The 12525-nt window shown below is 57.8% G+C and overlaps 1 protein-coding gene across 1 annotated transcript; it reads left to right on the forward strand.

Annotated features, from left to right (window-relative positions):
• Positions 1 to 3637: 3637 nt before the first annotated feature.
• CSTB (cystatin B) lies at positions 3638 to 6471 on the forward strand. The gene is made up of 3 exons (XM_049627769.1): positions 3638 to 3756; positions 5861 to 5962; positions 6119 to 6471. Exons 1-3 carry the CDS (start codon positions 3691 to 3693, stop codon positions 6245 to 6247), a joined length of 297 nt encoding a protein of 98 aa, XP_049483726.1. The 5' UTR covers positions 3638 to 3690; the 3' UTR covers positions 6248 to 6471.
• Positions 6472 to 12525: the final 6054 nt, after the last annotated feature.

The raw sequence follows: 12525 nt of genomic DNA on the forward strand, positions 1-12525 counted from the left end.
CCTCACCGGAGCCCCACGCCTGCTGCCCACAGACCTTCTCTCCAGACTCAAACTCATTCACCCCTGTTTCATACGTATGCATCTTCCTCCTGTGTATGCTCTCAATTTTTTGTTATAGAAAATTAGGGAAATAAGGTTAGAGGAAGGAGCCAGACATAGTCTCATGATCTAAAGGAACAGCTTTGCACACATCTGCTTATTCTTTTCTGTGCATGAGACTTTTGTCAATTACATATTAATTAATTAATAAAACTTGCTAATTATATTAACTACACTCTATTGACAGTTTTGAAACTGCTTCTCAATAACATACCTAGCATTTTTCCCCGTGGCATTGGTACGTTCTCCAGAATATGCAGTATTCCAAAACAAAACAATTCGTTTTTTCTAAAAACAAAATTTGTTTAAATAAAACTTTGGGGGGTGCCTGAGTGGCTCAGTCGGTTAAGCGTCTGACTTCGGGTCAGGTCATGATCTCACGGTCCGTGAGTTTGAGCCCCATGTCAGGCTCTGTGCCGACCGCTCAGAGCCTGGAGCCCGTTTCAGATTCTGTGTCTCCCTCTCTCTGACCCTCCCCCGTTCATGCTCTGTCTCTCTCTGTCTCAAAAATAAATAAAGGTTAAAAAAATTTTTTAAATAAAACTTTGGAAAAATACAGAAAATCACAGAGAACTAAGTTATTAAATACTTGTATCCCACCCTCCGAGATGGCTACTGTTCACGGCTCAGAGAACATCCGTCAATCCCACGGCACCCGGGCGCCACTGAGCCGCCGGGAACCGGGGTTGCCAGGGAGAAGCCTGGGACTGGTGCTTCAGCAATCAGCCGGTGGAGCCCAGAGCAGGGAAGTGGGGCCATGCCTTTCTAGAAGCGCTTCCTCCCACCTGCCCAGCCTCTTGCTATAGATGGCGGCTAGACGTTGCATTGCTTCTAAATTCTAGGAGGGAGATTTTTCTAAATTTTCTGTCTGTCCAGGAATTTTCCTTAATTCCTGGCATGGAGTTCTCCAACTCTGGTTTTATTTTTTTTTTAATTTACAGAAGTGTATGAAAATCGGTTATTTATTTATTGCTTCCTATGTGACAGGTATGAAGGTGAGGAACAGATCGTTGCTGCCTGTCTGCCTGCTGGGGATCCCACTAGAGACACAGGCGGTTAGTGAGAGGAGAGCCTCTCACGTGCCCAGGGCAGGTGCACCGGACGTACCCCCCACCTGGGTCCCGGCCTTCCCTCTGATTCTGCTGACGCTTCTCCACTTAGGAAACCCTCTGCCTGCATTAGCTTACAGCAAGGCCTTCTAAGATTGTATATCTGTTCCCTCCCTGGACGCGTCTCAATTTCCTGCAGCTCCCTCCATCCCTCCAGAGGGGCTGGGGGCTGGCTCCCTTCAAGGAGCTTGGAAGTAAAGCCACAGTCCACTCAGTTTGCAGCGTCCCCAGGTGGCCAGGCCTGTGATGGGAGGCAGGACAGTGCTGCACCTGTTTTGGGGTTTACCTTCGCTATTATTTCCCTTGCTAGCAAATTTGAACTGGTAGCTGGTAAATGCTTAGTTGAGTAAATGCTACATCTTTCCTTTTCTTTCTGTGATTTCTTTCTTCCTTCTTTCTCTCTTTCTTTTTTCTTTCTTTCTCTCTTCTTTCTTTCTTCCTCTCTTTCTTAGGATTTCTTGGGCTAGAATTTAATTAGTAATGGATTCTGATGACAAATGTTTGCATGAGGGAACACAAGCAACTGATTAGCTCCAGAAACAGGCATGTGGATCACCTGCCTGAGAACACAAAGAGGAAGGCAAAGGAGCTGTGTCTTGCTGAGGAAGAAGGAACCGTGAGACGCTGAGAAAAGAACACTTTGGCTTCCTTACGCTGGAAAAGTCAGAAACCTCACAGGCGAGGCTTCACAGATTTCAAGCTGAAGTGATGTCCAAGGCCCTGGAGTGGCTCCAGGACCCTGGGTGAGGAGACCTGCTACTTGGTCTTTTTCTCTGGCTCCAGCAAGAAGGGCACCCAGGGCATCAAGGAATGAGAGATAAATGTCAGCATTTTCCAGGGCCTTTGGATAGAAAAAGTTATGCTAATTATGGGAGAGATTTAAGCTAGTGTACTAATTACAGACAGTAATAGTAAGAACACTATCAACTCGCCCTGGGGCTGAAAACATTTTATACTTATTAACTCATTTAGAACTTTATAAAACTCAAAACCCTTGGAGATTGGTCACGAGTATTATTCCCACAGACGGGACAGAGCTGTCAGGAGTTAGTCCTACGCCATCCAGCATAGGAGGGGAGAAGGGGGAGGAGGGGGAGGAGGGGAGGAGGGGGAGGAGGAAAGCCCACTGAGCTGCAGGATAGGAAAAGGCAGGAGAACCGTTTTCCATTTTTATGGAGTCAAATCTGACTCATCATACATTCATGCAATTATGAATGAATTGTCAGATCTCCCCTTCCTCTCCCCTTACCGTTCAACCACACCTGACCTTTCACCTTTCCTGAAGTTACAAACCAGGTTCTGCCCCTGGCAGGTATCACAAAGGCTTGTCTCCCCCACACACCTGCTTCCAGCCACTCCCGCTGGGGCTCTGTGTTGGGCCTACAAGCAGGCAAGGCTGGGCCTGGTCCTGCACAGTCAGCACCCAGTGATGGGAGAGGCCTGTGTCCACTGAGGGTTGGGCCAGAGGGCTGGAGGGCCTGGACTTTTCTAAGAGACCAATCCTGTCCAGTCAGCTCCTAGTATGGCCCCCACCCCTGCCCCAAATAGAGTGTGGGACCCCTCCCTTCCCTGGGTGCTTGCATCTGCCCAATCTGAACCCAAATCCTGTCACAGCCTAGCCCTTTCCTAACGCCCTCGATCTGACCCCCCCCCCCCGCCCCCAGCCTGAAGCCCTGGCAGCCGTCTCCTCCTCATCCTGGGATGGCTTTGTGCCTCCTCTGCTCACACACACACACACACACACACACACACACACACGAGTGCTCCATTGTGCCTCTGGGTCACAGGCTGGTGACCTCCAGAGTGGCCGGCACAAGTGGGGTGCTGGGCCAGGCCTTGCAGATGAGGGGTGCAGGATAGTTGACTGCACAGGGGCCTGAGGCCGGGCAGGGTCTGATCTTGGACTCCGGGATGCCCCGGCAGCCTCCTGCCCCGGTCCCCAGCTCCTGCAGGTCCTGGCTGGGTACGAGCTTCTCTCCCCTCTGCCCTTCCGCAGCTGTCATCTCAGGTCCAGGTAACCACCTGCCTGTGACCCGCTCCCCGCACCCGCCCCCCTCCAACGCTGCGTCCTGCCCTGTACAGGGCAGACTCCACACAGTCCCCTACAGAGCCCACCCCAACCCCATGTGGGACCTGCCCCCAACTGCTCCCTGCAGGATAGCCCCCACCCCAACCTGACCGGCCAGAGGAGGACGACACCACACCCACATGGCGGGCAGTGGGGGACCCAGGATGTCGCCCGCGAGACGCGCGCCCTAGGGGCAGGTAGGCGACCGGCCGAGCCCCGCCCTCGCCCCCGCCCCCCGCCCCTCCAGCACCGCCCCTGTCCCCGGCCCTAGGCCCCGCCCCGCCCCACACAGCACCGCCCCCTGCCCCGCCCCCGCACGCCCCTAGCGTCACGTGACCGTCGCCTGCTTTAAGCTGAGCGGGCGCCTCGGGTCGGGGTTCCGCTCTGGCCGCAGCTCCTCCGCCCGCCGCCAGGATGATGTGCGGGGGGCCCTCCGCCACGCAGCCCGCCACGGCCGAGACCCAGGCCATCGCCGACCAGGTAGGAGGGAGCGGGTGGGGCTCCGGAAGGCGCTCCCGGCTGCGAGGCCTGCGGGTGCGAGCCTGCCCCTGGGGTCCCCGGGGCCCCGCCTCGGTTTCCCCTCTGCGGCCGCAGGCAGGTGGTAGGAGGGTGCGCCGAGCGGGCGGGTCGGGGCCAGAGCGGGCGGAAGCACCCGAACGGCTCCTTCGGCGCCCCTCCCCTGCCGCCAGCCCGCTGCCCCCCGGCCGCCCCGGGCCTCGCTCGGGTGGCTCCACCGCCCGACCGCAGTGCAGGCTGGTGACTCAGCCCCACGAGACCCGTGAAATGAGGAATTCGCAGGGACTGCTGTGCGAGCCCCGCCTGGGCCGCGGCTCCCGGCCCTGCCCCCGCAGCCCCTCCTCGCCGGGACCGGAGGGTCCTCTCCGGTCAGGGGAGTTGGAGCGGGCGTGAGGTCATTTGCTCCTGAATTTGGTGTGAAAGTGACCTGTGGCGGAGGTGTTGCTGCTGGCAGGCACCGAGGCGGCCAGCCGGTCTGCTGGAGGTGTCTAAGAGGACAGGGGCAGGGGGAATCCCCACCTCTGCACCCGGTGCTGCCTCCTTTCTGGAGCACTCTGGGGCACGCAAAGGGAGCATCTGTGACTGACCCCGGGTCAGAAGACTTTCTGCGCCGGCCCCCGCCCCGTGAGCAGCGCCACCAGCCCTGGGCGCTTGGGCCTTGGGCCTCTGTGCCCCCTTGGCTGCAGCCCAGCCCCTCTTTCTCCCGGTCAGTCCTGGGACCGATGAGCTCCCACTCTGTAGGGAGGGGCCGGGCCTGGCAGTCGAGGCTGCAGCGTTACCTGTTCTGCCACCTGGCGCCTGGGTTTTCTTTCCATTCTTTGCCAGCGGCCTGGGGCTTTCGGCCCCTCCTGAAGCAGACAGAGAGAGGTGAATCCCTCCCAAAGCCCTGGGCCGTGGTGGGGGTGTCACTCACCCCCCCAGAACCACCCCTCCCCCCGCCTTTCGCAAACTGTCAGCAGAGTCCATTCCCTGCAGACCTAGCGTGGCGTTTTGCACAAAGAAGGGGGCTCCTGTATCTGAGTATTTAGACACAGGTAAGCCCCGCCCCGGAGAAAGGCATTTGGCGCAATGAGCACCGTGAGTTGCACAGGTAAGATAAGGATCAACTTCTGCCCAAAAGCTCTACATCTTTTTTTTTTTTTTTTAACGTTTGTTTATTTTTGAGAGAAAGAGAGCATGAGGGGGAGAGGGACCGAGAGCCAGGGAGTTACAGAATCCAAAGCAGGCTCCAGGCTCCAAGCTGTCAGCACGGAGCCCGACGCGGGGCTCGAACTCACAGACCGCGAGATCATGACCTGAGCTGAAGTCGGACGCTCCACCGACTGAGCCACCCGGGCGCCCCACAGAAGGCTCTACATCTTAAGACGCAGTAGGGGCACCTGGGTGGTGACTTCCGACCTCAGCTCAGGTCACGATCTCGCTGTTGGAGAGCTTGAGCCCCGCATCGGACTCACTGTCAGCTCAGAGCCGGCTTTGGAGCCTCTGCCCCCTCCCCCCGCCCCTTCCCCACTCACGCTCTCTCTCTCTCCCTCTCTCTCTCTCTCTCTCTCTCAGAAATGAATAAACATTTAAAAATAAAATAAACATGCAGTCAAGTGCATTTTACCTGCGAAGCCCTGTGCCTGCCGCCTCCGGTGCCTGGGGACACATTTGGAGGCTGTAATGCCCTCCGGAGAGGAGTGGCAAAGACAGTCATGACCTCTCTAGAATAGAAGGGGAAATTTAAATCTATGACTGAAGTTAGTTTAAAATTTTGAATTTTAAGAGGGAATAATCATATACAGCCTCTTCGTCAAACTGTTCGGCTGTGAACTGGAAAGGAAAACGGGGCGTCAACTCGTATATAGCGTCATGATGGAAATTTTAAAATCACCCATGCCTAGAACACGAAGGGCCAACGACTTGCCCAAGCACTGTCGCGGGAGTCGGTAGATTTAAGGAGCTTTCTGCCCTCTGTCGGTAGAACTGACCGTGTAATGCCCGTCTCCGCTCTCAAGAACGCTCTTGCTGGAGAAGATCTGGAACGGGCGGGTGCGGGAATCCCGTTTGTAACTGTCCCCTCCCCTAGGTGAAGCCCCAGCTGGAGGAGCAGGAGAATAAGAAGTACACTATCTTTAAGGCGGTGGAGTTCAGGAGCCAGGTGGTCGCAGGGACGAACTACTTCATCAAGGTGAGGGTCAGCCTTGGGGGGGGGGGGGGGTGGGGGGGCAGGGCCCCGCCCCTATCCGGGACCCTCCTCACGCAGGCTGGTCCAGCAGGGGCACTTGGGGTCAGAGGTCCTCCGGCCTGCCCCTCACTGGCCTCTCTCCTCTCTGTCCGTCTCCAGGTTCAAGTCGATGATGACGAGTTTGTGCACATTCGAGTGTTTCAGAGTCTCCCGCACGAAAACAAACCCTTGGCCTTGTCCAGCTATCAGACCCACAAAGCCAGGCACGACGAACTGGCGTATTTCTAGTTCCCGCTCTGAACATGGCCCGTCCGTGTGGTTCTGTCCTCTGTGGACACGTCTGGAGTCATAAACGGGTGCCATTTCTTCACTGGGGGTGGGGGCGGGGTGTCGCGCAGCTCTTCTGACTTGCGTTGGGAGAGACAAAGTCAACCCAACCAGCGATCTTAATTGCTTTCAAAGAGCGCTTATATTCTCTTTTCAATACATATTTTTAAGTCTTGGCAAATTTATGCCTTCGTTTTGGATTCTTTTGGCTTCGTCGGAAACCACAGTCCCGTGTGGAAGCGTCAGGAAGCGTGAGAGTGGCGTGCTAATATGGTGGTTTGACGGCCACGTGACCGCTGTGCCACGTGGCGCCCCTCCTGGGTCACGTACTGGCCTGAGCTGGCCGGATGCCTCTTCTACCTACAGAGCTGCCCCCCCGGGGGAGCCGCTCAAGGTCCCCGCAAGTGGACGGTATACCCAGGACTCCAGGAGCCTGTGCTGCAACCACAGCTCCCCACGCTCGGCTTCCACCGTGTCCTGTCTCGAGGCCTTAGTCTCCCCCATAAAATAAAAGGCTTTGGGCAAATCTGATTCTAGAGCATTAGCTCTGGATGTACTTAGACGCACTCACACACCACCCTCACACCCCAGTAGAAATACACACGCGTGTGCAGAGGACGCCATAGGTGTACGTGTACGTGTAGAATAGTTGTGAGGCCTCGCTGAGCACCATCCGCCTGGAAGGGTTCTTGAACTTAGCCTCCGAGCATCTGGGCAGCGGCACATCTCCGGTGTTCGACACAGGGTCCCCGCCATGAGCGAAGGCAGTGCGGTGGTTTGCCCTGTGTCTGTTTTGCAAATAAACAGCACGCGCATCGTTGCAAGAGTAGGGGCTGAGACGTCTGTGTGGTTCAGGTCATGGCAGAAAACCGTCCCCGAGGGTTCAAGTTGGTCTCAAATCACCACACCACTCTGCATCGGCGGCGTGTGGCGCTTGGTGCCGGGTCGGCAGTGCAAGGCGCGGGCTGTCCAGATCGCGAGGGAAGGAAGAGCACACCAGGGTCGCAGGGTGAGCAGGCAGCTTGAAAGCGGCAAGAAGAGGGGCGCCCGGGGGGCTCAGTCGGTTGGGCGTCCGACTTCGGCTCAGGTCGTGATCTCACGGTTCGTGGGTTCGAGCCCCGCGTCGGGCTCTGCGCTGACCGCTCAGAGCCTGGAGCCTGCTTCTGATTCTGTGTCTCCCTCTCTCTCTGCCCCTCCCTCTGCTCTCAAAAATAAATAAACATTAAAAAAAAAATTTAAGTGGCAAGAAGAACACCTTAATGCCGGCTGTGTGTGTCCCAATCTCTGTTCTTGAACTGGAAGAATGAAGAGCTTTCCCAACAGGCTCTTGTCCTTGGTAGTGAAGCAATTTGGGGTTGAAATGAAGACCTAACAGAGAGAGAGGAGAGAGAACCCCAAGCAGGCTCCACAGTGTCAGCACAGAGCCCGATGTGGAGCTCAATCCCATGAACCTTGAGATCACGACCTGATCCAAAAATCGAGAGTCTTGAGGCTTAACCAGCTGAGCCACCCAGGTGCCCCTCCCCCCACTTGTAAGAGCTATTGATACATTAGCAATGTACATTAGCAATATTTTCTCCAAGTTGTAATTTGTTTTGAGTCCTAGATTAAAAGCCCGTCTCCAGACCCAGACTGTAGAGAAACTCACCCGTTCCTCTAGAATTTTAATTTTTTAAATTTTTTCGTATGGATTTTGAGAAAAATAGCAAGTGGGGAGGGGCAGAGAGAGAGAGAACCCCAAGCAGGCCCCAGTGTGGGGCTCGAACTCCACGAACCATGAGATCACCTGGGCTGAAGTCAAGAGTCGGACGCCGTCTGAGCCACCCAGGCGCCCCTAGAATTCTAGTTTTTTTTTCAGCCCTTGTATGCTGGAGCCACGGCCCTGCTTTTGCAAGGTCAGAAAATGTGCATTAATGCCATTTCCGGGCAGCTCCGTTAGGGCCTCCGAGGCACCCCACCTGGTAATGATGGATTAGTGACACCAACGATTGTGTCCAACGCACAAGTGACATCAGTTATCTGTTCCTCTATCTCTAGGCCAACGTGCGTCTGCTCCCTTGTGAGTCGGCTGGCTGGATCTGTGCCGGCACCGGGTTCTGGGAGCACTCCGAGACCGGGTGCTGCGGGGTGTGCTCCGAGCTGGGGAGGCTCTGCCAGGGCAGAAGCAGGGCGTGCACGGCACACTGACCTGTTCAGCCCGAGTGGGGGCGCGGGGTCAGGCCTTGGGAAGAGCGACATTCGCCGAGAATCCCGGGCGGAGGAGAGGAGCCTCAGCTGAGGGCAGCGGGGAAAGGTGCCCCCCTGCTGGCCCGAGGAGAGGGTGCTTGGTCCCACCCGGGGAGCACGAGGACTGGGGTCTGACTCCCGGCGGTGGGACCGGTCCCTGTAGCAGCCTTCTGGGTCCCGGAGAAACACAACACTCGGGGGTGAGTGGAAGAGGAGCGCTTAGCAAGGGCCCCCCTCCCCCGCTCCTGTATGCGCACTCGCTCGCTCTCTCGCTCTCAAAAAAAAAGCGGGGCAAAGGATGAAAAATTCTATAGTGAAATGGGCAAAGACCTGAACAGCCACGACAACCTGTAACACGTCCACACAATGAGAAGAGCAGAGCGAAACCACGTCGGGTGCCGGTCTCTGTCCTGCCCCACAGTCAAGCGTCCGGACCTGCTAACCCCACTGCGGGCCGGGACCGGGAATGCAAACAGGTACAAGCCCTTCGCAGACACCCGGGTGACCTCTCGGGACTACACGGCACGCGCCCTTCCCGCTGGCGCTCCCCCGCACGTTGGTCCGTGAGCCCGGATTACTGGTGCGGATATTTCGGTCATTCACTTCCCCGACCTGGCCACGGGCACGGAGTCCCCAGTGGCTGGCACCGGGCAGGCAGTTGACAAAGTGACCAGATAACGCAGGAGGCTGTAATTCTTCTCTAACTCGGGGCTTTCTCGGCTCACCTCTGCGGGGCCTGGGACCGGGCCCCCCTCGCCTGTCCGTCCCGACCTGCCCTGGCCTCTGCCGTAGCGGCTCTGCTCCAGCGTCCAACCCAGTGGGGCCCACACCCGCCCCAGGCCAGGCAGCACACCTCAAAAACCCAGGGGTGCCCGCCCCTGTGGGGTGAACTTCGACCAATTGGAGAAGACTGGAGAGATGCCCCGCTTGACCACTTGGCCAGCTAGGTCACACGCTGCCATGCATCTTCTCCCCCCTCTCCCTGCCTTGTCCCTTTTCCTGTTCTTACCTGCCCCTTGGGAGGGCACCCCCTCCCCCGTACCGCTTAGTGCAAGGGTGGGGCCCGGGCTCCCTTCCAGGAACGCAGCCTGAGGGAGCCCCGGCCGGTGTGGTCTCCAGGGTGGGGCCTGCACCCGAGGCCGGGCTTCCCGCCCTCCCCAGGGGACGTCTGCGGCAGGAACCCTCCTGATGGTTGAGGTTCAAGGCCGTGCGTGTCCTCTGCTGGACATCTCATGCGGAGTGTCAGAGAGGGAAAGGTGACCGTGTCGGGACTCACTGGGCTTCATCCCCATCCCCATCACAGGAGGCAGTGGGTTGAATAATGTCCCCCCGGGATATCCCTGGCCCAGTGCCCGGAGCCTGTGGATGTTATCTCACAGGGCAAGGGGACTTGTCAGATGTGATTAAGCTAAGGGTCTGGAGCTGGAGAGGTGATCCCGGACTGTCTGGGGCCCCAATGTCATCCCGGGGTCCTCAGAAGAAGAGGCAGGGGTCGGGGTCAGACTGAAGCCACACCACGGCTGTGAAGTCATGAGGGCCCCTCTAAAGTCTGGAAGAGGCTGGGCACATTCTCCCTGGAACCTTCCAGAGGACCCAGCCCCGCCCACCTATTTGTACAAGTCTGATCTCGAGTCGCTTTAAGCCACTGCATTTGTGGAAGTGTGCCACAGCAGCCCCAAAGGGTCGTCCACCAGGAGGGCCTTGCGGGCCAGCTAAGGGGCACAGGAGTCAGCAGGGGGGTGGAGAGGCGGAGTTCAAGGTGTTCCAGACATGAAGCAGATCCCTCGTTCTCTCCCACCCTTCTCCTGCTTTTCCTTCCAGGGCAAGGGGCCTGGCATTCTGGAGACTGCCTGGGGAGCTACTCACAAAGGTGTGGGTGAATCACAGTGTGGGTGAATCACTGTGGGAACACAGTACCTGCCCGGCCTGTAGGACCGGCTGTCACCACCCAGGTGTGAAGGGATTGAGACCCAGGAGCAGTGACATCCATCAGGGATGAGGCTGGTCCTTGGACTCTAGCGGGGCTGGGGGCGGGGCCTGAGAAAGGGAACCCACCCTCCTGGGATCCCTGCCCGCAGGAGGAGCTTAGAGGCCAGCCCCCAGGGCACAGAACAGAGTGGGTGGGACAAGGGGACCTGGGCCACCGTGGGTGGGTTGGGCAAGCTCTTTCCCTTAAGACATACGTGTTTACGGCCTCAGCTCCCATGCTGGGCTGGCTGGCTGGCTGGTGGCAGGGGCTTCGGGTACCAGGGGATAATTAACGGGGGGTTCCTGAGGCGGGAGGAATCATTGCACTTCAACACCATGGCCAGAAAAAGATTTATTTACGGGTAATCATAAGTCAGTAGGACCAGCACACAGACACGGCCTCTACAGCGCTGACAGGGACTTTACAAACACGTGCACAGGACGGAGGGCTGGAGACCCCAGCACTGGAGAAACCACCCCCTGGCCCTCCCCCGCAGCCGGGCCCCAGGGGCAACGTACTCCGACCCGAGGGGGTCACACAGCCTCCATAGTCTGAGTTAACTTCCAGGAAGGCCCAGGCCAGCCCCCGCTGGGCTCTGAGTCAGCACCTCAACCCTCCTGTCCGCCCAGTCGTGCGGTCATTGGCTGGAATCCCAACTAAAATTCGACATCAGAAAGTATGCAGCTATAAAGCCGAAAGCACTCAAAACACCATCCACACACTCTTCACCTTGGAGCCTACACGTTGTACGTTAGGAATTCACTTTCAGTTCCCCAAACGGGAACATCTGTGCTACCCGTCAGGACAACAGGCCCACACGCTTTGCGGGGTGCACCCAGGCACCTTTCGCTCCCCACCTGTGCTCTCTGGGATGTCCTGAAGGCCGCTGCCAAGCCCGCCAATTCTCCCTTTCTGCCCCTCTCCCCCGCCCCGCCGCCCTCACCCCCTCATGCCGGGAGCCGAGTCCTGCACGAGAAACGAAATGTAGTGGCTCTCTGAAGCCAGAGGCCCTGTCCCACAGCTCGGAACGGTGTGGGGTGGGGCGCGCCCCGCTCCCTCCCCAGACCGCCGGGCTCCGCGGAGCAGACGGAGGGTGCTAGGCCCTCCTCACCGTCAGCCCCATTCTGCTGCACCCTCGCCATCCGGCTCCCCAGGACACCTGCAGGGCAACGAGGGACGGCCGGGACAGGGAGTGGTCAGGGGCTTCAGGAGGTCTCTTCCCACCAGAATGGGCTTCCGGAGGCAGAAGGTGGAAACTTGCCCACCGTGGTGTGGGGGCTGCCCCACCCAGGGCTCATCTGCAGCCAGGGTTCAGCGACCGAACCAAGTGGCCTGCCCCGAGCACAGGGCTCGGCTCTGCTGGGACAGCGGGAAAGCTTCTAGAACAGCTGTTTACTCTGCCAGAATTTAAGGAGAAAATTCTAGGAAGAACTTTCCATTCATACAAAGCTTGGAAATATTCTCGAAGTCAGAACTAAAGTTAACTTGTTAAACTCCGTCTTAAGCAAAGGAACATGTGGTGGGTGGTGTCTGTGAGCACGACCTCTTAAGACAGGCAGGAATGTGGTTTGTAAGACCCTGTGCTTTGGTCAGAGTCTCCCCTCAGTAAGACAGGAAACGTCCTGCACCGAGAATCACCTGCAGAAGTCCACGGGGAGACTCATGCACCGGAAGCCCGGGATTTTAGGAACCTGGCCACCATGGGGCAGCACTGAGGCCAGCCTGGGACACAGACCCCGAGGCCCAGTGCCTGTGTCACTAGCACTAGAGCCCCGTGCACTACGCCACAGGGTGGTGACGAGTGCAAGCTCCGGGCTGGGGTCTGCCCCGCCCCCTGCCGGCAGAGGGTGGAAGTGCAGGGCTGGATTCTGCAACCTGGGGGGGGGGTGAGGGGGGGTGGAGGGGGCTCTATAAACAAGCACTCAAGGTTCTTGACACTTTTCACCCTCAAAGGCCCCCCTGACCACCCGACCGCCCCTGCCACAAAGCGACTGCAGCACACACACACACACACACACACACACACACACACACACACACACAC

The sequence above is a fragment of the Panthera uncia genome, chromosome C2, assembly GCF_023721935.1.
Source record: "Panthera uncia isolate 11264 chromosome C2, Puncia_PCG_1.0, whole genome shotgun sequence".
Taxonomy (NCBI): Eukaryota; Metazoa; Chordata; class Mammalia; order Carnivora; family Felidae; genus Panthera; species Panthera uncia.

What these genes read in the sequence shown, in the direction of transcription:
- CSTB (XM_049627769.1), top strand. Translation starts at nt 3,691, where the DNA reads ATGATGTGCGGGGGGCCCTCCGCCACGCAGCCCGCCACGGCCGAGACC. An exon ending in CCCAGGCCATCGCCGACCAG is followed by an intron (nt 3,757 to 5,860) that starts GTAGGAGGGAGC and finishes CCCCTCCCCTAG; the next exon opens with GTGAAGCCCCAGCTGGAGGA. An exon ending in GGACGAACTACTTCATCAAG is followed by an intron (nt 5,963 to 6,118) that starts GTGAGGGTCAGC and finishes GTCCGTCTCCAG; the next exon opens with GTTCAAGTCGATGATGACGA.